General features: G+C 54.3%; 6 protein-coding genes across 6 annotated transcripts; 3 read left to right on the top strand and 3 right to left on the bottom strand.

Moving 5' to 3' along the window:
- Nucleotides 1-920: 920 nt before the first annotated feature.
- On the top strand, nt 921-3,537 carry man9 (Beta-mannosidase B; the record flags this gene model as incomplete). Its single annotated transcript, XM_037325456.1, has 2 exons — nt 921-1,439; nt 1,492-3,537. The coding sequence occupies 2 exons, from the start codon at nt 921-923 to the stop codon at nt 3,535-3,537; spliced, it is 2,565 nt and encodes an 854-aa protein (XP_037177199.1).
- Nucleotides 3,538-3,641: 104 nt separating this feature from the next.
- Nucleotides 3,642-4,900, bottom strand: CGCA056_v010210 (uncharacterized protein; the record flags this gene model as incomplete). The annotated part of the gene is made up of 3 exons (XM_037325457.1): nt 3,642-4,406; nt 4,462-4,750; nt 4,830-4,900. The coding sequence occupies 3 exons, from the start codon at nt 4,898-4,900 to the stop codon at nt 3,642-3,644; spliced, it is 1,125 nt and encodes a 374-aa protein (XP_037177297.1).
- A 1,047-nt stretch (nt 4,901-5,947) lies between these two features.
- xdhA-0 (putative D-xylulose reductase A) lies at nt 5,948-7,157 on the bottom strand (the record flags this gene model as incomplete). Its single annotated transcript, XM_037325458.1, has 2 exons — nt 5,948-7,072; nt 7,134-7,157. 2 exons carry the CDS (start codon nt 7,155-7,157, stop codon nt 5,948-5,950), a joined length of 1,149 nt encoding a protein of 382 aa, XP_037177296.1.
- Nucleotides 7,158-11,964: 4,807 nt separating this feature from the next.
- Nucleotides 11,965-12,408, bottom strand: CGCA056_v010212 (uncharacterized protein; the record flags this gene model as incomplete). Its single annotated transcript, XM_037325459.1, has 3 exons — nt 11,965-12,056; nt 12,161-12,270; nt 12,320-12,408. The coding sequence occupies 3 exons, from the start codon at nt 12,406-12,408 to the stop codon at nt 11,965-11,967; spliced, it is 291 nt and encodes a 96-aa protein (XP_037177068.1).
- Nucleotides 12,409-13,589: 1,181 nt separating this feature from the next.
- CGCA056_v010213 (uncharacterized protein) lies at nt 13,590-15,290 on the top strand (the record flags this gene model as incomplete). Its single annotated transcript, XM_037325460.1, has 3 exons — nt 13,590-14,106; nt 14,163-14,237; nt 14,296-15,290. 3 exons carry the CDS (start codon nt 13,590-13,592, stop codon nt 15,288-15,290), a joined length of 1,587 nt encoding a protein of 528 aa, XP_037177295.1.
- Nucleotides 15,291-19,390: 4,100 nt separating this feature from the next.
- CGCA056_v010214 (uncharacterized protein) lies at nt 19,391-20,648 on the top strand (the record flags this gene model as incomplete). The annotated part of the gene is made up of 7 exons (XM_037325461.1): nt 19,391-19,493; nt 19,554-19,647; nt 19,722-19,859; nt 19,920-20,078; nt 20,142-20,244; nt 20,313-20,488; nt 20,549-20,648. The coding sequence occupies 7 exons, from the start codon at nt 19,391-19,393 to the stop codon at nt 20,646-20,648; spliced, it is 873 nt and encodes a 290-aa protein (XP_037177301.1).
- Between the last annotated feature and the right edge of the window lie 122 nt (nt 20,649-20,770).

Raw genomic sequence — 20,770 nt, forward strand, 5'->3', positions numbered from 1 at the left:
TGGTTATCGAATGGGATGACTTGCCGCATTTCCTTCGATTCGTGTTGGAAGTCAGAGCCAAGGCAGTTCATGAGAAGCCGGGCATTAAACATCATGAAGTTGGGTTATGTACGATGCGCAAAAGATCATCAGTTGCTGTGCCACGGATTGCTCGTGAATGCAGCCCCCAGGCGCACCTCAACCCAAGGGATGTAACACTCCCACGCCTCAATCTTGGAGAAAAGAGGCGTCCCTCATTCTCCGCTCGGCGAGTCTACCTTCGCAATGGAGGGGACGGTGTGAGGGAACAGGGCCAGGGAGATGCATCTCGGCGGGTGTCGTCCCGTCGTTCAGACTGAGAAACACGTCCTGATCCCTGAAGTTGAATGCAATGGTGATCCTACATCCTGGGCGCCTCGGCCGGCGGGTGGTCTTGGAAGTGAACTGACGAGGCGGAGAGACCGTGTTCGCGGGAGTATATGAAGACGGCGCCTCCTCCGGGCTACTGCTTCATCTCCAGATGAGCAGGTTACTTCGTGTCTGAGCTTCTCTCATAATTTGCAGACTTGAGATTGAAATCGCACTCAGTCCACCAGACCTCAGATCATTCTTGTGAGTGTTGCTCGAGTGGCACTTTGTATTGTCATCTCACTGAGCAATTGGGACCTGCCCCTCACCCCTGGAAGACACCCCCGTCGTCGTTCCCAGCTTCCCCCAGCGACCCCGCCATCCTCCGCGGGGCACGACGCTCGGTGCGCATCCATCCGACATCGTCTCGTCATCCGCCGTCCTCTTAAGCAGCCCACCGCCCAGCATCTACCTCGTGAGTTGGGCTTTCTTATACCCTCAATTGGCATTCTACCATTCCTAATTCTTTCGCAATGCGCCTCCACGCGAGCCTGCCACACCGCTCCAGCGCAGCTAACACGTCCCAAAGCACAATGGCAGGCCCCCGGAGCGTGACGCCCATCGACAAGAACTGGCACTTCAAGCAGGCCGACAAGCAAGACGCGAAACTTCTCCCCGTCAGCCAGTTCCCTACAAACGTCCACCTCGACCTCATCCACCACGGCGTCATCCCCGACCCCTTCATCGGCAAGAACGAGCTCGACGTCCAGTGGATCGGCGAGGCCCAATGGCTGTACCGCACCACCTTCGCCTCCCCGAACGCCGTCCCGGAGGGGGCCAAGGCCGTGCTGGCCTTTGACGGTCTGGATACCTTCGCCACCGTCGTGCTGAACGGCGAGACCATTCTCGAGTCGGACAACATGTTCACCCCCGAGCGCGTCGACGTCACGTCCGTGCTGAAGAAGGACGGTGGTGAGAATGAGCTTGAAATCACCTTTGACAGCGCCTACCTCCGCGGATGGAAGCTCGTGGAGAAGTATCCCGACCACAAATGGGGCTGCTGGAACGGCGACAACTCGCGGCTGGCGGTCCGCAAAGCTCAATATCACTGGGTACGCCGCATTCTACCTCTCCCTCAAGAGATCCTCACTAACACCAACCCAGGGCTGGGACTGGGGCCCGACGCTCCTGACATGCGGCCCCTGGCGGCCCATCAATCTCGAAGTATACGCCTCCCGCCTCTCCGACCTCTACTTCGAGACAACCGTCGACCCGTCCCTCAAATCCGCCAAAGTCGTCGCCCACGCCACGACAGAGGGCAAGGCGTCCAAGGTCCGTTTCGACGTCTCCCTCAACGACAAGCCCGTCGCCTCCGAGACCGTCGACGCGCAGCCCGACGCCGACGTCGCCGCCACCTTCCACATCCAGGACCCGGCGCTGTGGTACCCCGTCCGCTACGGCGCGCAGCCCCTCTACATCGTCACCGCGACCCTCCTATCCTCCTCCGCCGCCGAAGTCGACTCGCTCTTCAAGAAGATGGGCATCCGCAAGGTCGAGCTCGTCCAGCGCCCCGTCAAGGAGCAGCCCGGCACCTCCTTCTTCTTTCAGGTCAACAACGTCCCCGTCTTCTGCGGCGGCAGCGACTGGATCCCCGCCGACAACTTCATCCCCCGCATCTCCGCAGACCGCTACCGCGACTGGGTCCGCCTCCTCGCCGACGGCCACCAGCTCATGGTCCGCGTGTGGGGCGGCGGCATCTACGAGGAGCAGGCCTTCTACGACGCCTGCGACGAGCTCGGCATCCTCGTCTGGCAGGACTTCATGTTCGGCTGCGGCAACTACCCCACCTGGCCGGCCCTCCTGGAGTCCATCGACCGCGAGGCCCGCGAGAACGTCAAGATGCTCCGCCACCACCCCTCCATCGTCATCTGGGCCGGCAACAACGAGGACTACCAGTACGCCGAGAGCGAGAACCTCACCTACGACCTCGCCGACAAGGACCCCGACAGCTGGCTCAAGACCGACTTCCCCGCGCGCTACATCTACGAAAAGATCCTCGTCGACGCCTGCAAGGACCTCATCCCGGATGTGTACTACCACTTCGGCTCCCCCTGGTCCGGCGACAACACGCGCGACCCGACGGCCGGCGACCTGCACCAGTGGAACGTCTGGCACGGCACCCAGGAAAAGTACCAAAACTTCGACAAGCTCGTCGGCCGCTTCGTGTCCGAATTCGGCATGGAGGCCTTCCCCTCCGTCAAGACCATCGACGCTTTCCTCCCGCGCGGCCGCGACGACCCAGACCGCTACCCGCAGTCCTCCACCATCGACTTCCACAACAAGGCCGACGGTCACGAGCGGCGCATCGCCTTGTACCTCGTCGAGAACTTCCGCTACGCCCCGGACCCGCTCGAGCACTTCGTCTACTGCACGCAGCTGATGCAGGCCGAGTGCCTCGCCTCCGCGTACCGCCTGTGGAAGCGCCAGTGGAAGGGCCCCGGGCGCGAGTACTGCGGCGGCGCCCTCGTCTGGCAGATCAACGACTGCTGGCCCGTCACCTCGTGGGCCATTTGCGACTACTACCTCCGCCCCAAGCATGCGTACTTCACCGTCAAGCGCGAGATGGCGCCGCTGTCCGTAGGCATCACGCGCCGCGAGCACCGCCACGCAAGGGACAAGTACACGCGCGTCGACGTCGAGGTGACGCACCAGATTGAGATCTGGGGGTCGAACCTGCAGCTGGCGGATCTGACGGTGGACTGCCTGGTGAAGGCGTGGGACGTCGAGACGGGCGAGGAGACGTATTCTGAGATCGTGGCGGGGGGCATCGTCCTGCCGGAGAACAGGTCGACCGAGATCGCGGCGTTCAAGGTCCCCGCGCGGCAGAAGGGCGACGAGGCCAGGACGGTCGTTGTGGCGTACCTCGTCCAGGGCGGGAAGCAGGTCGCGCGGTACGTGAACTGGCCTGAGCCGCTCAAGTACCTCCACCTGCAGAAGCCGAAGGAGCTTAAGGCGGTGGTCGAGGGGAGCGTGGTCAAGGTCAGCGCCGAGGTGCCCGTCAAGGGCGTGGCGTTGGAGTGCGAGGACGACGCGGTGGTGTTTGGGGATAACCTGGTGGACATTGTACCCGGCGAGGTGGTTGAGATTGCGGTCACGGGCGCGGGGGAGGGGACCAAGATTGAGACACGTTATTTGGGCATGCTTAATTGAGAGATAGAGTTGAGGTATCATTGATTAAAAAGGTGTAAATATCCATTCCGTCCTGCACAACATAATCCATCACATCATTCTTTTGGTCTTTTTCACTGGTGAGTTCAGCGCAGCTCCTGAGGCTGGGGAGGATAGGGGTAGTTCTGTCCCTGGGGCGGCGGGGACCCCGGCGCCGAGACGGGAGAGGGGTTATACGGAGGTTGCTGCTGGTACTGCTGCTGCTGTTGATGGTGCTGCTGCTCGTACCCCTGAGCCGGCATCTCCTGGTACGGCTGTTGCGGCTGCTGCTGGTACTGCTGAGGGGGCTGTTGATACTGCTGAGGGGGCTGCTGGTATTGTTGCTGTTGTTGTTGAGGAGGGTAATACTGCTGCTGTTGCTGCTGCTGAGGGACTTGCTGTTGCTGCTGCGGGACCTGGGTGTACGTCGACTGGGAATACAGAGGCTGCTTCGTCTCCATCTGGATCTCGCCCTGGCTAGCACCCGCCGCGGCAGCCGGGGCATTCGTCTTGCGCCACTTGAGGAACGTGACGAGCGTCCAGATGAAGGTGACCAGGAAGAGGATCAGCTCAAGCGCGGAGAGACCGGCAATGGCGGAGAGCATGGCGAGGGCGCCGTTGCCCATGATGATGTAGCGCTTGACGACGGTGCAGACACCCGAGTTGACGGCGGAGCCGTCCGAGGAGCAGGACGCGTTGACGGGGACGACGAAGGTGCTCCGGCGGGCGGCGGCGGCGCCCATGGTGCTCAGCCAGAGGATGCAGAGGAAGAGGTCCAGGGCGAGGACGGCGTAGATCTGGTACGCCTTGCGGAGGCCGGGGATCTTTTCTGTGAAGAGGGAGTAGACGACGATGATCCATGTGAAGAGAGACTTGGGGGTTTGTGTTAGTTGAGTGGGTGTGTGTGAGTGGGGGATGAGGACGTACGATTGCTACGGCGAGACCGAGTTCGTCCATGTAGACCCAGTGGATGATGGCCGCTGCGAGGCCGAGGATGATGATTGCAATGAAGAACTGGAATCCGCGGATTACGGTCAGCCATACCGGGGTCGTGATGATGGCCGTGTCAGAGGACGAAACATGGTGCTGCTGTGGTGCATGATGCTGCTGCGGTGCCGCTTGAGCCTGCGGCTGCGGGTGAGGCTGTTGAGTGCTTTCCATCACGATGGCGGCTGCGGTGTATGTCTGGAGGTTGATGACACGACTCGATGAGGGCCTATGGAATCACGATCTAAAGTGAAGGAGTTGAGGGTCAAGAGATGCGAGTACGCCATGACTGGGCGGTTTGAGCATACTTATGGGCTGAGATGGGCTGAGGATCTTGGAGGAATGAAGGCTTGAGACGAGTCAAGGGAGGGGACGCCATCTCATCTGTCGACGCCCAATGAAGCCGTCCGTTATCGCTCGTGTTCTCTGGGGTGCCTGATGGCGCTCCTGCAGGGTCCTTCCTTAGCCGCTTGCAAAGAGTTAACCTCCGCGCGAGGCTCTCAGATCTACAGGCAGACAGAGGCTTGTTTTGTGGTGCTCGTCAAGGAGAATGCCCAACTGTGGGCTGAAGCGCTAGAAACGGTCAGGGGGAGGGGTTGTTCAGCTTCTGCGTGGCTTGACATGGTTCGTCTTGGCAGGGCTGCGGTGCCGGTAGGTCTTCTCATTGCACATGCACGCGCTGGGTGGTGTCCCGTCGATGAGTCGTCCGCGACAGCGATGTTGTGCTGTGACTCGCGATGTTCGTGTCTAAGACGGCAGCCAGAGCCGACGATGTTGGGAAATATCAGACATATTCCGCGGGGACCGGGGGCAGAGGGCGGAATGAGTGGGACCCGGGGCGCCGAGCTAGGCCGGTTCGGGAGCTGGAGTTGATGCTTGTGGCCGTTAGTCTGTTGTGGCGTCTTCAGCTGAACGGGAGTGCGGAGTCTTGCGCAGTTTCTCGTTTCTTTTGAGTCTTTTGGGCACTAGCTGGTATGGGGAAATGGGGCTCGAGATAGTGAGTACCTAGTGTCGCTTCGCCGTTGCAAGTGGTCTGCCAGTATCCGTTATCTAGAGTCGACATGGGCTGTGGCATCGACAGCCTCGTTGAAGTCTTGCAACCTGGCATGCCTGTTTGCCGGCCGAGAATCTTTGGTGCTGTGCGTTTCATTAGCCGACGCTAGCTATGCCGGGCGTAGATTGTCGTACCACGCCCGGCTGTAGGCGTTGGGTGACCAATCTGGTTTATGATGAGCGTTGGCATTGCCGTTGTGGACAGGGTGGGAGAGAAGAATAAATCGTCATTTGAATCATATATGCCAGTTACGTGCCCCTCAGTCAGACCCAACATGCTGCATGCGCCGTGAAATAGATCGCCAACCGCCCATACGCCAACTTTTCGTCTTCCGCACGCCGACTCCGCCATTACTTTTGTTTCATATCATCTTCAGCAGCATCCGCCCTGTCCGCCGCTCGCGGCGGCCTTCTTGGGATCGACAGATGTGCTGAGCTCGGTCTCGACCTTCTCGTTGGGGCCAGCGATGAGGATCTTGATGACCTCGCCCTCCTTGACCTTCTTGAAAGCCTCCTCAGCCTGCTTGAAGCTGACAATGCCGGTGATGAGCTTCTTGACGTTGACGCTGCCGTTGGCGACAAGGTCAATGGCAAGCTTGTAGTCGCCAGGGCCGTAGCGGAAGCTGCCACGAGCGGTAACCTCCTTCAAGCACAAGGCCATGATGGGGAAGGTGATGTCGGCCTTACCCATACCGCCCTGGACGTAGTTGCCGCCCATCTTGACAACGTGCAGAGAGGTCTGGATGGAGGGCTCAGCACCGCTGGCGTCGATGACGACGTCAGCGCCAGCACCGAGATCACACTGCTTGATCAAAGCCTTGGCGTTCTCCTCGGCGGAGACGCGCTGGGAGAGGTAGGTGTGGGTGGAAGCGAAGTCCTTGGCGAAGTCCAGCTTGGACTGGACAATGTCGACACTGACGACCTTGGTGGCACCGAATGCCTTTGCGACGGCAGCGCAGAGCAGACCGACGGGGCCGGCACCCATCACGACAACGCTGGCGCCGGGGCTGATGTCGGCCTGCTTGGTAATGTGGACTGCGACCGCAAGGGGCTCAATGAGAGCACCCTCCTGCAGGGAGACATTATCGGGAAGCTTGAAGCAGAAGTCGGAGGGGGCGGTCCAGAAACCAGTCAGGGTGCCGTGGTAGGGCGGGGTAGCGGCGAAGCGCATCTCGGGGCACAGGTTGTAGCGGCCGGCCAGGCAGTTCTCGCAGCGGCGGCAGGGGTAGCCGGGCTCGAGGGCGATGCGGTCGCCAGCCTTGAGGGTCTTCACGGCGTCACCAACCTGGACGACGGTACCAGCGGACTCGTGGCCAAGGACCATGGGGTCCTTGACGACAAAGTGGCCAATGGCACCGTGCTCCCAGTAGTGGACGTCGGAGCCGCAGATACCGGTGTAGTTGACGGCGACGAGGACATCGTGGGGGTCGGAGAGCTTGGGGACGGGGCGCTCGGCGAACTCGACGTCGTGGGGCTTGTTGAGGATGAAGGAAAGGTTCTGGAGAGGTCAGTTCCTGTGTGGTCTTGAAAGTTGAGGCTGTCGCCAAGGGGGAACTCACGCTCTTGCCTTCGGTGCCGGCCATTGTGACGGTTGTGCGGGGAGGAGTTGTCGTTGGGGATCTGAGTTTGTGGTTTTGGAGGGGTCGGGTGTCGTTTCACCGAGGGGAGAAGCTAATTAGACAGTTCGTCGCAAAGGTCACACAATCCGAAGAACGGGAGGGGTATCGTAAGGGAAGCACGGAGAGGAGACACGGAAGACGAATGTCGAGGGATGAAAGGAGAGAAGCGAGGAGCAAGGCACAGCTGTCCAGATGGTTGCCCGGCGCGCAATGGATTAAATAGCTAAGACACCGGCCCTGGCCCGCTTCGCGACGCCTGCTGACTGGGATTGGATTGGACGGGGAGCTTGGAGGGGATGGCGGAGTGGACGATGGACTGGAATAGAAATGGAGAATCTGCTGGAGATGGAGACGAGGGGCGGACGTAGCAAGTGGTCGCCGGGATGGGATGGGATCTGGCGGGAAAAGGGAGTGAAAAACAACAAAAAGTTGGTGCAATATTGGATGTCGGTCGGTCGGCAGCCGGCGTGGTGGTGTCCCGTCGTTGGTGTCTGTGTCGTGTCGGTGTTGGCTTGACTTGTGCTGCTGATAGATAGTGCTGAGGTGAGTGAGTGACAGCAGCTGCCGCGAGCTGTGCCCCTCATTGCTCGCTCATTGAGGCGCGTCTGGGAAAAAAAAGAAGCGGGATGCTCCAATTTGCATCGACGACATTATCCATGCGCCGGACCTTCCTCCCTGCCTCTTTCCCAAACTCTGCCATGCTAAGCGGCGGTCGCCCGGTCTCGACTCTTGCACTTGCCTGTCGCATCGTGGACGTGGACCAGGCAGGTGCACCTGCTTTCCGCCGGCTTGGAGGAGGGAAGGAGCTATCGCCGCGGCGGGGTGGCGGGGGAGGCAGGTGCGGATGCCAACAGCAACTGGCAACTGCACCTGGGAAGAAGGAAAGAAGCTGCCAGGGAGCTCCTTCTCTCTCCCACGTTGTTGCTTGTCTCGTGAACTTTTTGGAGGGGCGCGTCATAGGGAAGGAGGGGCACTAGTGACCACTGCCACTGCTGGGAAGGTACGTGGGTACCTACCTAGAAGGTGGGAAGGTGCCACCCCGGGCCTGACAGGATAGGTGCGCAACGGCACTGGCCCGGCTTTAGCGTCCTGCCTCTATTTATCCAGCACTTTACCCGCCCCAATGGGAAGCTTCCAATTGAATCCGGGAGCTGGGTTCCAGTGGGGTGAGCCGTGGGCTGCTCACAGATCCGGGGCCCTCCACTGCACCGCCTGTACAGTGACAGTGGGGGACACCACCTCCACCGAAACATGGATGAAAAATCCCTTGGGTCATGCTGCCAATTCTCCCACGCTTTTTCCACTTACCGCTCATTTCTCACCTCCTGCTGTCTTTTTTCCGTCGACCTCATCTCCAGCTGTCACGTTGTTTGATACCGACCAAGCCGTCATGTGTTGCAGCAAACTTTTGCTGCTCCCTCGTGTTGGTCTTAGCGGGCTCCATAACCCCTATTGTTCTGTTGAGGCCCCAGACCAGCTGTCCTCTTTCGTACTTATCCTCCTGTTTCCTTCCTTTTGATATTTTGAGTACTTCGTGTCTCTCGTGAGTCGGACATCTCCGTCGTTGCTGCTGACGGGACAGAAGTAGAGGGGCTAGCATCGGCTCAACGTATCGTAGGATTCGTGTTTGCACTGGTGGTGTGCTCGGGAACTCGCTGTTCGGGACGATTTGAAAGTGTTTTCTCCCAAGAGGTGCAATGTGTGACTTTCATAGTGTTCCCGACTTATGTGTGTACATGAGTGACCAATTCAACATCTCGTTGGCTTCTAGCTCCTCCCCAGCGAAAAAGTAAGACTCCCTCTCGAGAGCGGTGGGTAAGAATGTAGAGTACAAGACCAATGGCGACGGGGACGAAGACTAAGAACATGAACTTCAAGTCCAAGTCTTGTTCTAGTCCGGGAAGATCGTCCGTGCCGAGAGTGAGAAACGCCCATGTTGACATGAGCCATGCCGCTATGGATACTAAAAGACCCAGCCAAAAGACGTACTGTTTTTTAGTTTTCTTTGTCCTCTGGCATTCCAAATTGAGCCCGACTAAAAGAATAGTGACTGAGAAGGCAGGTTGATATCCAACATAGTATCCAATGAGCCATAGTAACTCCTGAGAAAACATTGTTCTGTTTATGGGGGAGATACAAAAGAGCACAGCAACCACGGTAGCGAAAAACAAAATGTTGATGACAATTGCTATAAAACTTATTGATAATGACCAAAAAAATGACCTGTTCTGCAGAGCTGAAAGATAATCGCGTGTTGTGCATTCTGGGGCTTCTTGGTCAGTCTGATTTTGTTGGGAATGCTGAACCTGCGGTTCTCGAGAGTTGTCTATTTTATGAGGATAGTTTAGCTTATCAATACATTCAGCAGATTAAAGTGATGTACGGATGTCGACTCACAGATTGCGGCAAGATTCTGAACCACTGCAAACAGAGGGCCGGCAAAAAGAATTACTGATGCTACTTGTCCAAACGTCCAGTCATTCTCGTTGGCCGGGGGATCCTGTCGAACATCTAAAAGCCGCGTCAAGCCCCAGGCAGCTGTGATCGGAAGCCAAACAACCTATTAACTTTCAGCGAGACGTTTTACTAACCAGCACAACAGGCTCGCTTACCTCGGTTAAAAAGGATGCAAATAGCTCTAGGAACAGACGCCCAAAGATTCGTATTGCGATAAGCGGCTTAGCGAACATCAAGCCGTAGAGTGATGTTCCCAATTTGGTACACAACCAAACGTCTTTCCCCTCTACAACCTTTTCGAGCCTAGTCCGAGAACTGTTCCTAGAAGCAGCAAACTTCCGTGACGCGGTTCTACTGACTTTGAGCACGCGAGATATGAACCCGAAAGCAATGAACCAGCAAGAGAAGACACTTTCGAAAAAGTGACGGGCGTTTGGTAAGTGATCATGCCAAGCGCATATTGCATAGAGAAACTTGATCTGAATTCCTCCGACATCCGTCTTGAATGGCGTTCCGATGATAACCGCGCCTAGAAGCATGATGATAATGCAGAACATCAGTCCCATCCGCCATACACAGCTTAACATGTGATTCACGTAGAAGTTTCTCAAATATGACAGAGCAGCTAAGTGAGTCACAGTTGAAAACCAGCTATGTCATTGCCATTGGTAAGCCTAGTGCTGATACGCCTAGCCGTGCATAGCATTCAATTGGGACTCACGCAGTATATGTGATCATCAACCAGTGGTATCGGGACAGGGACCGAGGTAGGCCGTGGTAGGCACTGATGAGAATCGCAAGGCCAGTGACAATCTGAATGTCACTCATGTTGAGAACAAGCTGGCTTTTGTTAGCATTGAAAATGTCAAGTATGTTGGATATTGCACCTTATTCAGCGCCTTTTCCATCTTTGTTCCGCCATTGTGATTGCTTAACCACTCAAAATTGATGCCTAGAAGTGACATAGCCCCTCGCAGTCGTTTCAAAACGACGACATCTACTGCGTTGGGGACCGAAGACCTTTTGTGCCGTTCTTCTGGTCCCCGGAAAGGATCAAGTGTTGGGTCATAGGTGAAGATGTAATGGCCGATCAAGATAAATACTACCAGACAACCTGTTCCGACAAATCCGATTAGGACCTGGGCAACAATCAGCGCCGCATCCAAGCTCAAGCTTAGTCTTTACATACTCCTAGCCCGCTGACATCGGGGTTTCCAATGTCTGTGACCGGTACAAACTGGCTGCAAAGTTCTGATGTCGATCGTAGATGCAGTATTTGCATCATTACCATAATGCCTTGACGAGTTTTGTCGTTCAGACAAAGATAGCCCGATGCTGGAGTGGAAGTCATACTGCAAAATCTCAATTAAAGCGAGGTAATGTGTCAGGCTTTATGCTTGTGGCATGCGCCGTAGGATTTGAAGTGTCAGCCATAGCTTGAACCCGTTAGAGGGGACCAGGAAGCTGAGCCACCCGCTTGCAGTCTGACGAATGCAACCATCCAATTGTTGTCAAATCAAAGGCCTTGAAATGCAAAGAAGCATGTATTAAAATTAGGCATCAACGCGACGATGATCTAGATTTCCTGTGCCAGGCTGCTTCAAAGAGGCTGTGGCTGTGCTCGTATGGGCTCGAAGACACAGGCGAAGTACGTTATTGTTGATTCGCAACCAACGAAGCGACGATATCGACGGCGACAACAGTCGAGTATTAATGAGCCCACAAGAGATTCATCGCTCTAGCACATGAAGAGATAAGAATCTGAGTAATACAAGACCAAGGACGAGGTAAGTCCCAAGATTGATCTCTGATTTGCAGAGTCTTTCTACGTCTCCGATGGGATGGCATGTACAGAAGCTCAGCGCGCAGAGGCAAGTGGGTTTGAAATGATGGCTGTTATGTGGTCGAGAAAAAGACTAAAGCAGCATCGCATGTCCATCCGAAACGCATGAATGCACCAAAAGCTCCATTCGCATTAAACTATGAACTTCCAAGAACCACTTTACCCCTACTCATGTGTTGATGTTTCTCTCTGATATGTCGCACGAGATTGTCGCGACGGGTGCATTTCTTGACACAGCCAATGAACGGACATGGCCCGCCATCGCTTGGAATCTTATTCTTGGGGTTCGCAGCATACACTGGGTGGGCACTCCGAACATGTCGATACATCTTTTTGTTGTCCGAAAAGAATTGAATGGGGCACCCTGGAACCGGGCAAGGTATTCTGGGTTTGTCGTGGAGTCTTTTGTTATGCTTGCTGAGAAGATGGAGTAGCCAGTCAGCTTTGGGAGACCATGTAAATGAAGGAAAATTATACTTTAGCTCTGTGTTCCTGGGGAAGCGAAGGCCGCAAGGGATGCAAAACACCGGCCCTTTGCTTCGTTTGGTGCGATAGGTCCTCTCCTGAACAGGCTGGCTTTCTTCCCGATGAGGAGGCGTCACAGGCTCCTCAGAATCTCCGGGACCGCTGTCTCCTGAGAACGATGTGTCCCCCGGCGTCTACAAACGCGGGTACACGTCAGTCCCAAGAACTGGGGTCGAGGTGATATCTGAGGAGTGCAACGACACTGGGTTCACCGTCTCATCATCCAAAGTGGTGTATGGGTATATAAAGGGTCTAAAAGATGTCAGTCTTGTCACTGAATGAAGCCAGGACCAGTTTGTACCCAAGATCACTCTCATCATCCTCTTCACCAGACCACAAGACAGGATCTTGGGCCCCAGCTCGAAAGATGTGGTCGAACCCTCGATCCATGACCACCTACTTTTGATTCCGATCAATAACCAAAGCAAAGAAGCAGTCAGACGTTTTCTCGGGTATGCGAGTAATGCTGGGGTCAGAACTCTAACAGCAGCTAGAAATGTTGGAGGCCGGAAGGTAGGTGTATTAATGGGACGTCAGAGGCGTGATCTTGGTCAAACCAGAGGTACAGAGAGATCGTGCTACAACACAATGTAACCAACGGTGAGATAAATGGAAAAAGGGGGCCTCCAAAAGGACCGGGGATACAACCAAGTTGAGTTCTTGGGCCGCTTTCTGCCTATTCCCCGACGACTCGGCGTCTTGACACGTAGACCCCGAGCACTCCACGCCACATCAAAAGCCTGATTAGCATGCTGTGGTGACATCGTGGAGCTCTGGAAGGTGTGAGTGGGCGATTGGAAAACGGGCTTACATCTGTGTTGGATGGCAGCAAAGTATAACATTTCTTTTTCTCGGTGTCGTTTCTCACGCTGATTGGCCCTGACGACATGCCGGCATGCACTGCAGACTCCTGAATGACGGCAATGGACGCGAACCTCCAGTGCTGTCGCAGAATCAACGAGTCCAAGTACGCAGATCGTTCCAACCGCTTGCTGGCCGGTCAACATGCAGCCATGTTGGCTGATACGGGCTGTGCTGCATGGCGACCTGACCGGCCATGTTGGTGATGTATCCAGAGCCGGTGTGGCTTTGCACCGCATAATCTGGGCCGAATTTTGGGCCAGACAGCTAGGCACCCTTCAATTGGAGTATGTCATTGGTAAATTAGTGGTTCCCTCCAAGTTGCAGTCTTGAGGAGTGGAAATCTGGAGATGCGAGTAGAATCGACGTTGGTGATCCCACAGCAGAAGTGGGAAAACACGAAATGTCGGGAGGACTGTCCACTTTTGAGAACTCCCAAAGAAACATGTCTGACGTCGGCTGTGTTGGACTTTTCTACAACAGCGACACAGATTTTGGACTTAAAAGCCCGGGCCTCAGTCTGAACTGGATATCTTCCTGGTCTATTCATACTTACCATCGTCTGTTGGATTGTCGACGAAATTCTACTTGAAAGCTCAGTTCTCCATAACAGCTCTGGTCTTTTCTCGTTATCTTCCTGCACACTACTGACCCCGAGGGACCCTCTATTTGACCCCATTGTCTTGGAACTACCGTCAATCACATCGATCATGTCTCAGACTCCAAGCTTGGCAGTGCAGCCCGTTGCTCTTGACCACCAGCGGCTTTTCTATGAGCCAGTTGTTCTCGAGTATGCTCTCCAGATTGCCTGTCGGGACGGTCGGGAGGTCTTCAATGAGACTCCCATCATGGAGAATGACTCTCTCACCTCTCAGAAGCAAGCGTTTCATTGCTTCGTTGACAAGTTGGCTCAGGTCTGCGATAACGAACGTGGTGGTAAAATGGTTACTGCCGTGGCTGTTCTCAACGGCAGTGACCGAACGGAATTTGTCTTCGCTTCCAACGAGAGAACCGAGGATGAACTGGCCGAGACCCGTGACTTCCTTCACAGTCTTCTGACTCTGGTGGGAAAGAACCCGGCTGGCCTGAAGCCCAAGCCTCTGACCAAGCAGGTGCTCTGGAAGATCTTGCACTTCAATATGCTTCGCTTGAATGACTACTTGAACAAGCTCATCAAGTATCTCAACAAGTGCATCGCTGATTGCGACAGGCGGCAGTTGACTGGGAGTAGGTTTATGCTCGGCAAGTCCCCTTTGGTCATTCTGTTGCTGACTTGTTGCTAGCTCTCAAATCGGAGCTTGAGAAGCTGAGGGAGAAGGCAGATTTCCCCCGAGACTCAGGTGCAGTGCAAGACAAGAGTGAGTCATTGCAGGTACACCCGAAATCTTGGTTCTATCAGACTGACGCGTTCAAAAGTTTTGAGCGACTGTGAGAAGCTCATCAAGGGCGTTGTTGCCATCAAGAGCAGTTCAATCGAGGTTGCTATCAAAGACCACGCCAAGGATGGGTCCATCAATTCTTCCGAATCTTGGTGTGAACTGCGCCATTATCTTGGACGACTATTGTCATTCCGACAGGCAGCCAACGTGATAGTCGATGCAAACGATCGCGATCCGGACATGTTGAGATCGTTTAACATCACCTCGGTTTCTTCGAGCCCCCCGGGGCCGAAACCAATCGGGAAGTCTCGATCCTTCACAGCAGTTTCTATTGTCAACAATATGATAACAGAAGACGACGAGGAGAAAGAAGACTACCTGGAGAAGGCCCTCGAAATGCAAAGGTTTGGGGTTAATGACATCATCTATGCGCAAATCAGCAAGCGGTCGTTCAAGCCTCGAGTCCATGCCGAAATCCAGGTTCATGACTATCTGTTGGACAACGGGCTGCAGCATCCCCGCGAGTACTGGAACAGTTGGAAGTACATCGGAAGCAGTAAGCCTACCTGCAAGCTCTGCCACTACTACTTCGACTTGCATCCGGATAAGGTGTCGGTGAGGAAGCCTCATTTCAATCTCTATCCCAACTGGCGTCTCCCAGGGCTCTTGGAGAGCCAAGATTCAGAGACTGGCCCCGACCCGAAGAAACTACGATTGCTTCAACAGATAACCGAGAGAATCCGAGATGACGTCAAGACCACATTGGAAGAGAGAAGGCCTGTGGGCAGAACCCATGACTCACTGACTTCCACGACTCGGACCCCAGGTTTGGCACAGACGGATGAAGATAGTGACTCTATATCTATCAGCGGCCTCGCAATTCAGCCTTCCACATCCTCTGTCAGACCTCAGGATAACAGCGGTAGTTCACCTTGGGCTGGAGGTGACGATGATCAGGAGAGTACGCAATGGGAGAATGAATCAGAGTTCACAGAGGAGGCCAATGAAGGGGTGTCGGTCGTGGATGCTTAATCATTTCTAACTTGTTTGGGCACAGACGACTTCAGTTTGGGGCATGGTGATATGGCAGAATGTTCGTAATTTGCAAGAGTACTATTTACCAATCTTGGTGCTATAATTTGTCTGTGACATAGAGAAAAGCCTCACATGGCTTAGTAGGGAGCCGGGGTAGGCTCAGCAGTCTCAGGCTCAGCAGTGCTGGAGCCATCGTCGCTAGTAGTGGTGGTGCGGACACGGGTCTCGAAGGTGGAGGGAGCGTCGTCGCCGCCGGCCTTGTTGCCGCCTCCGATGCCCGGGATCGGGAGAGCAGTCGGGATGATGGCACCGATGCCACCGCTGCCTCCGCCGTTACCACCACCACCGAGAAGCCCACCAATGCCTCCCGCACCTCCAACACCGAGAATGCCAGTGGGAAGGACGCTGCCCTTATCACTGCCGCCAAGGATGGCTCCGATTCCGCCCTCGCCGCCACCAGGGAGACCAGTAGGAATGATACCACCAAGGCCACCGGCGGCCTTGCCATCACCACCGGCCTTGCCGCCGCCACCGAGAAGTCCGCCAATGCCGCCCTCAGCGCCGCCGCCGCCCTTGCCACCGCCGCCGAGGATGCTGCCAATGCCGCCATCAGCACCGCCGCCGCCGAGGATGTTACCCTTGCCGCCGCCGCCGAGGATGCTGCCAATGCCACCATCACTGGTGCCCTTGCCGCCACCACTGCCGCCGCCGCCGAGGATGCCTCCAATGCCGCCGCCGCTGGTGCCCTTGCCGCCGCCTCCGAGCAGTCCACCGAGGCCGCCGCCGAGACCGCCACCAGCCTTGCCGCCACCGCTGCCCTGGGCACCACCGCTACCCTTGCCGCCGCCTCCAAGGAGGCCGCCGATGCCGCCGCTGCCACCGACACCAGGGATGTTGATGGGGAGGCTGCCGCCAGACTGGCCGCCGGAAGGAGTGGTCTGAGTGGGAGTGTCGTAGTCTCCGCCGTGGGCAAAAGCACCGGCCGAGAAGGCAATGAGAGCAGTAACGAAAATAGTTCCCTTCATTTTGAAAGAGTGTTAAGATGACTCTGAGTGGTCTGTTGAAAGATTGGAAGTAGTTGGAATTTGAGTGAGTGAATGAATGAAGAGCTGAGTTTCGAGAACGAAAGTGAAGACTTGCTTCAGAGTAATGAAGAATGAATGGATGTGGCGGAATGTGATGGGATGATGAGAAAGGAACGAACATCTTGGCGAGAGAAATCTTCGTCTTATATATCTGGAGGTTCTTGGCCATGATCACCGCGGGCCGCATGATCTGACCAAGGATTTGTCAAAACCCATGGACCTCTTCGATGGCTTCGACCAGAAATCAAACAAATCACGCCGAAACACCATGGTCCAACAAGGTTACCCTCTCAAAATAGAGTCATAAGGACGGGTACCTCGGGTAGCTCCTATGGCCCAAATCTCTGGTCGAAGTGGACGCGTCAATGGCGAGAAGGTCTGACTATTCCGGATCTGAACAAGTCAGAACAGTAGTGAGGGGGTTGGGTGTCTGGTAGATGTTGCTCATGTCTAAAAAGTGGTCTCGGGCGTTGAAGAAGGGCCCCGCCGACGGGATGATCGAAGCGGCGTCTAAGGGTGGTGCGGGTGGTGGAGACAAGCCCCCGCAACCCAAGTTTGTATCAACGAGTTCTAGACCAGGAGAACGCACGAAGGATCGCCCCCGAGATTTGTGATTTGATTGCTGCACGTCCATGTGGCTGAAGACAGGGCTCTCATGTCTCGTCATGTCACTTACTTCACATCCTCCTGATGGCAAAAGCCTAAAAAGAGCATTTTTGGCTGTTTCGAAGGACAGCCGGCTTCAAATTCTCCGACCTGAGGGGGCGTTTTGTCCAAATGAGAAATAAGGCAATTGGCAATCGTTGTTTCATCTTATACGGTTTTCAAGCGAATAATCACTACATTAGGACGTTCGATCTGGAGCATCAACTATGTTCTCCTTTTCGAGGTCTGGGATGTTGCCTAGTGCTGCTCCGACTAGGCGAACGGACCCATGTCTTGCTTGCCCGTCCATGGGATGGCAGGCGTCGCGCTTAAATGACACCAGGAGACACCTAGGTCTGAGCCTTTAAGTCTAAAGCTTAGCATTAACCAGACCGAAAAGCTTTAATTCTTGCAGGGCAAGTGCAGTGCAGAGCCGAGATCCGAGGAACTCATTTTGACCATGCGTACAAGAAGCTGAAGATGATTACCCAACAGATTCCTGTTCAGAAGAGCTTTCAAAATCAAGACGTCAATCATCACATATGAAAGTTGACCGAATGTTGATTGATTGAAAGCCGAAATACTCTGATCGCCAGAACCAGAGACCAGGGTCGTCTTTTTTTCGAATTTGCATTTCACTGCATGTCTCATTACATTTCGCTCAAGATCCCCAGAAGGGGGAGGCAACAAAGTGAGGGGAAAGGCGTTGACTAGTGAGACAGTGCTAAAAGCCACTAAATCAGACGGCGAGTCTTGCTAAGCAAATTGAAGGTCAACGCACAGTCAGCATGACCGGGACTTTCCGAGCAGCTCAAATTACGGCGAGATGCGCTAATCACCCATGCTAAGACTCTCTCACTGGACTTGGTTAACCCCCATGGTTCAGTGCGAGTGTGGAAGTGAAGCTTCCCAGTGGAAGGCAAATGAAGAGCAGCGTTCATTGCGTGCTGTCATCGAAGCATAGTCCAAGTCGTCTCTTATGATGCGGGTAAGCTCTAAATAATACTTGTACTGGGCATCAGATGAATTGTTCATCATTACCAGTGTGTTTCCTGGAATGTTGCCATCTTCTTAATCGCAACAGAACAAACGCGGATCTTGAGGCTCTTTCTGCCATCTCACCCCGCATCCACCACATTCAAGTCAGCATTATATGCGTATCATACCATATACCTTGTAGGTTTGTGGGTCAACTGGAGTTTAATGGCAATTTGCGCAAAGCTGAACGTCCGAGGACTGCGAAGACACACATTCAGTTTATGATCGACTAGCAGGATGTCGCACGGAGATCGTAGTTGCAGAATGCCTCAGCGTTCCGGAGTTCTTCATCTGCAGCAAAGTTTCGAAAACAATGTCCAGAGGACAGATGCGATTTTACGTGGAGAGTAAGACCTTTCGCATGGTTCTCGCTGCGGAAGCCTTCACCAGCATCTTGTGTCTAGTGTAAAGTAGGCAGAAGACAATCAGCTTCATTTGAGTGGGCGCTTTCATTGTCGTCTTCAACCGAAAGACCACGATGTCTCAATTTATCAACCAGCGTAGCTACGATTTGCAACCCATCGGCATCAGTCGCAGACATGCAGCCGGCAAATCTGTGGTATTGGTGTAATTGGATCCGCGCCGACATGTGCATCATCTCGCTATGGAACTTCCTGATGTGTTCTATGACTGGATTCAGTTAATTCTTTGAACGGGCTTTCATATTTCAACTGTAAATTCTTTGAACATAACATCTGTCGTCCAGCAAGATCAAAAAGATGGTGGTGTCTTTCCATGAATCCTCACTTTGGGTAATCTATGTCCGGGGAACAGGCAGGCCCAAGTACCCACATTTCCCCTCGTTCCCCGGATTCCGAGGTGATAATTTCCTCTTTGAGAATCAAAGTGGAGCGTCCATTCTGAACCCGCGGAATCAACATGATGCCATTGTCATATCCTCTGACGTCCCACGTGCTTTTGCGCCGTTTTGTGGACATCTGTCTCAGACTCTCAGCTCTCAGCTGACCAACTAGGTAATATTTCGCCGGACTTATCCATTCTAGACTCGAAGCTGTCCCCAGATACGCGCCGCTGACTCGGCGGGTCTCGGTCCATGTTCGGGGTCCACGCCTGGGTCTTTTTTTGTTCAATTGCCGTCATCTTATTGGCTGGCTATAGATGGGAATTCAAGCTCGACACTTTCGCGGGGCATTGAATCGCGGGGAGCTATGGAGACAGAGAGCTTTGCCCAGCGTCAGAAATTCAAGGTTGGGTTTAAAAAGCTGGCTGTTCACCCCTCCATCGGTAACCGGTGGACTGTTGCTCTCCTCCTTCTTCTTTTCTCAAAAAGTCATCGCTCTGATTTACACTACCGAAACAATACCCGCCATGCCGAACATCACTCGTTTCCGCACAACCTGGGGCATTCCCCCTGGCGATAACTTTGCAACATGGAGGCAGCTATTTCCAGAGCTCAAGGCCAAGGGCTACAGTGAGCAAAGACTGCCAGGAAAGAAATTCGGAAGGGAAGCTAACTCTAAGTGCCCAATAGCCGGAGTTGAAATCGACTACAGAGCCGTGAAGACCGAGGATCTCCCCGAATTGAGAAAGCTTCTGGATGAGTCCGGCCTCCAGTTCATCGCACAGTATGTCGCCTACGATTAACGCCGCTCATTGACGTACTGTTAAATCTCGAGCGCGTCTGACATCATTCGCACAGAATCATGTCTTCTTGGCCTGGATACGAAGGACCGAGACCCCCCGGACTGACCCCTAAGGACCACCTCGATTTCTATCGCAAGCAGCTCGAGCGCGCCAAGATTTTGAAGCCTGTCAAGGTCAACGCACAGTCTGGAAGGTTCGTATTAGTTTGACATGCGAATCATGTTCTTCGCGTAGCTTACACATTGCCGCACAGCGATATCTGGACACCTGATCAGTCGGTTGAGTTTTACCAAGGGACTTTCAAGATCGATGAGGAGTTGGGCTTCGCTGGGAAGGTCACCCACGAGACACACAGAAACCGCTCCCTTTACCATCCTTACGTTGCGAAGTACGTTTTGGATCGAGTTCCAAAGTAGGTTGCCACATATTGAAACTGCTGGTTTTTCGAAAATAGTTTGGGCTTACTCTCCTGGAGCCTTCGAATCACCGCGGACATCTCCCACTGGGTAGTCGTTGGCGAAAGACTCTTGGATGTATCTGAGGAGGATATTACCGTTCTCGAATCCGTCATCCCTCACGTAAGTGCTCGAGAAAGAGACTCTCACTGGCTTTCCATGATGCATTGAGACTAAGCTTTAATTTGCAGGTTCACCACATTCACGCTCGCATTGGTACAACTCAGTCATCACAATGTCCCGATCCTTCGAACCCCATTTACAATGATGAGAGGGAGTTCTTCGAGAAGCTGTGGGTCAAGATTGTTCAAAATGCCGTAAAGACGAGGGGCGATGATTTCCAAGTTACCTTTACTCCGGAATATGGGTGAGCTAATATCCTAGCTATGATGTTTCAAGCCCTGTCAAACACTAACATGTCTTGTAGCCCGTATCCCTATCACCCTCATTTCGGCCCTAGAATATACACTGAGGTTGCTGACACCGAGGGTGTCCGCTTGGAGAAGCTCTTCCACGCAGCTTTGTAAGCTGGGCTACTAAAGAAGCTACACAACCTATCCGTAACTATTGAATGTTCTGGCGGATGGAGCCACTTTTTCCATGGATTGCGATTATAGAACGGGCACATGACACAGTGCACTCGAAAACA

This window comes from Colletotrichum aenigma (assembly GCF_013390185.1).
Source record: "Colletotrichum aenigma strain Cg56 chromosome Unknown KSG_Cg56_contig06, whole genome shotgun sequence".
In the NCBI taxonomy this organism is placed as follows: Eukaryota; Fungi; Ascomycota; class Sordariomycetes; order Glomerellales; family Glomerellaceae; genus Colletotrichum; species Colletotrichum aenigma.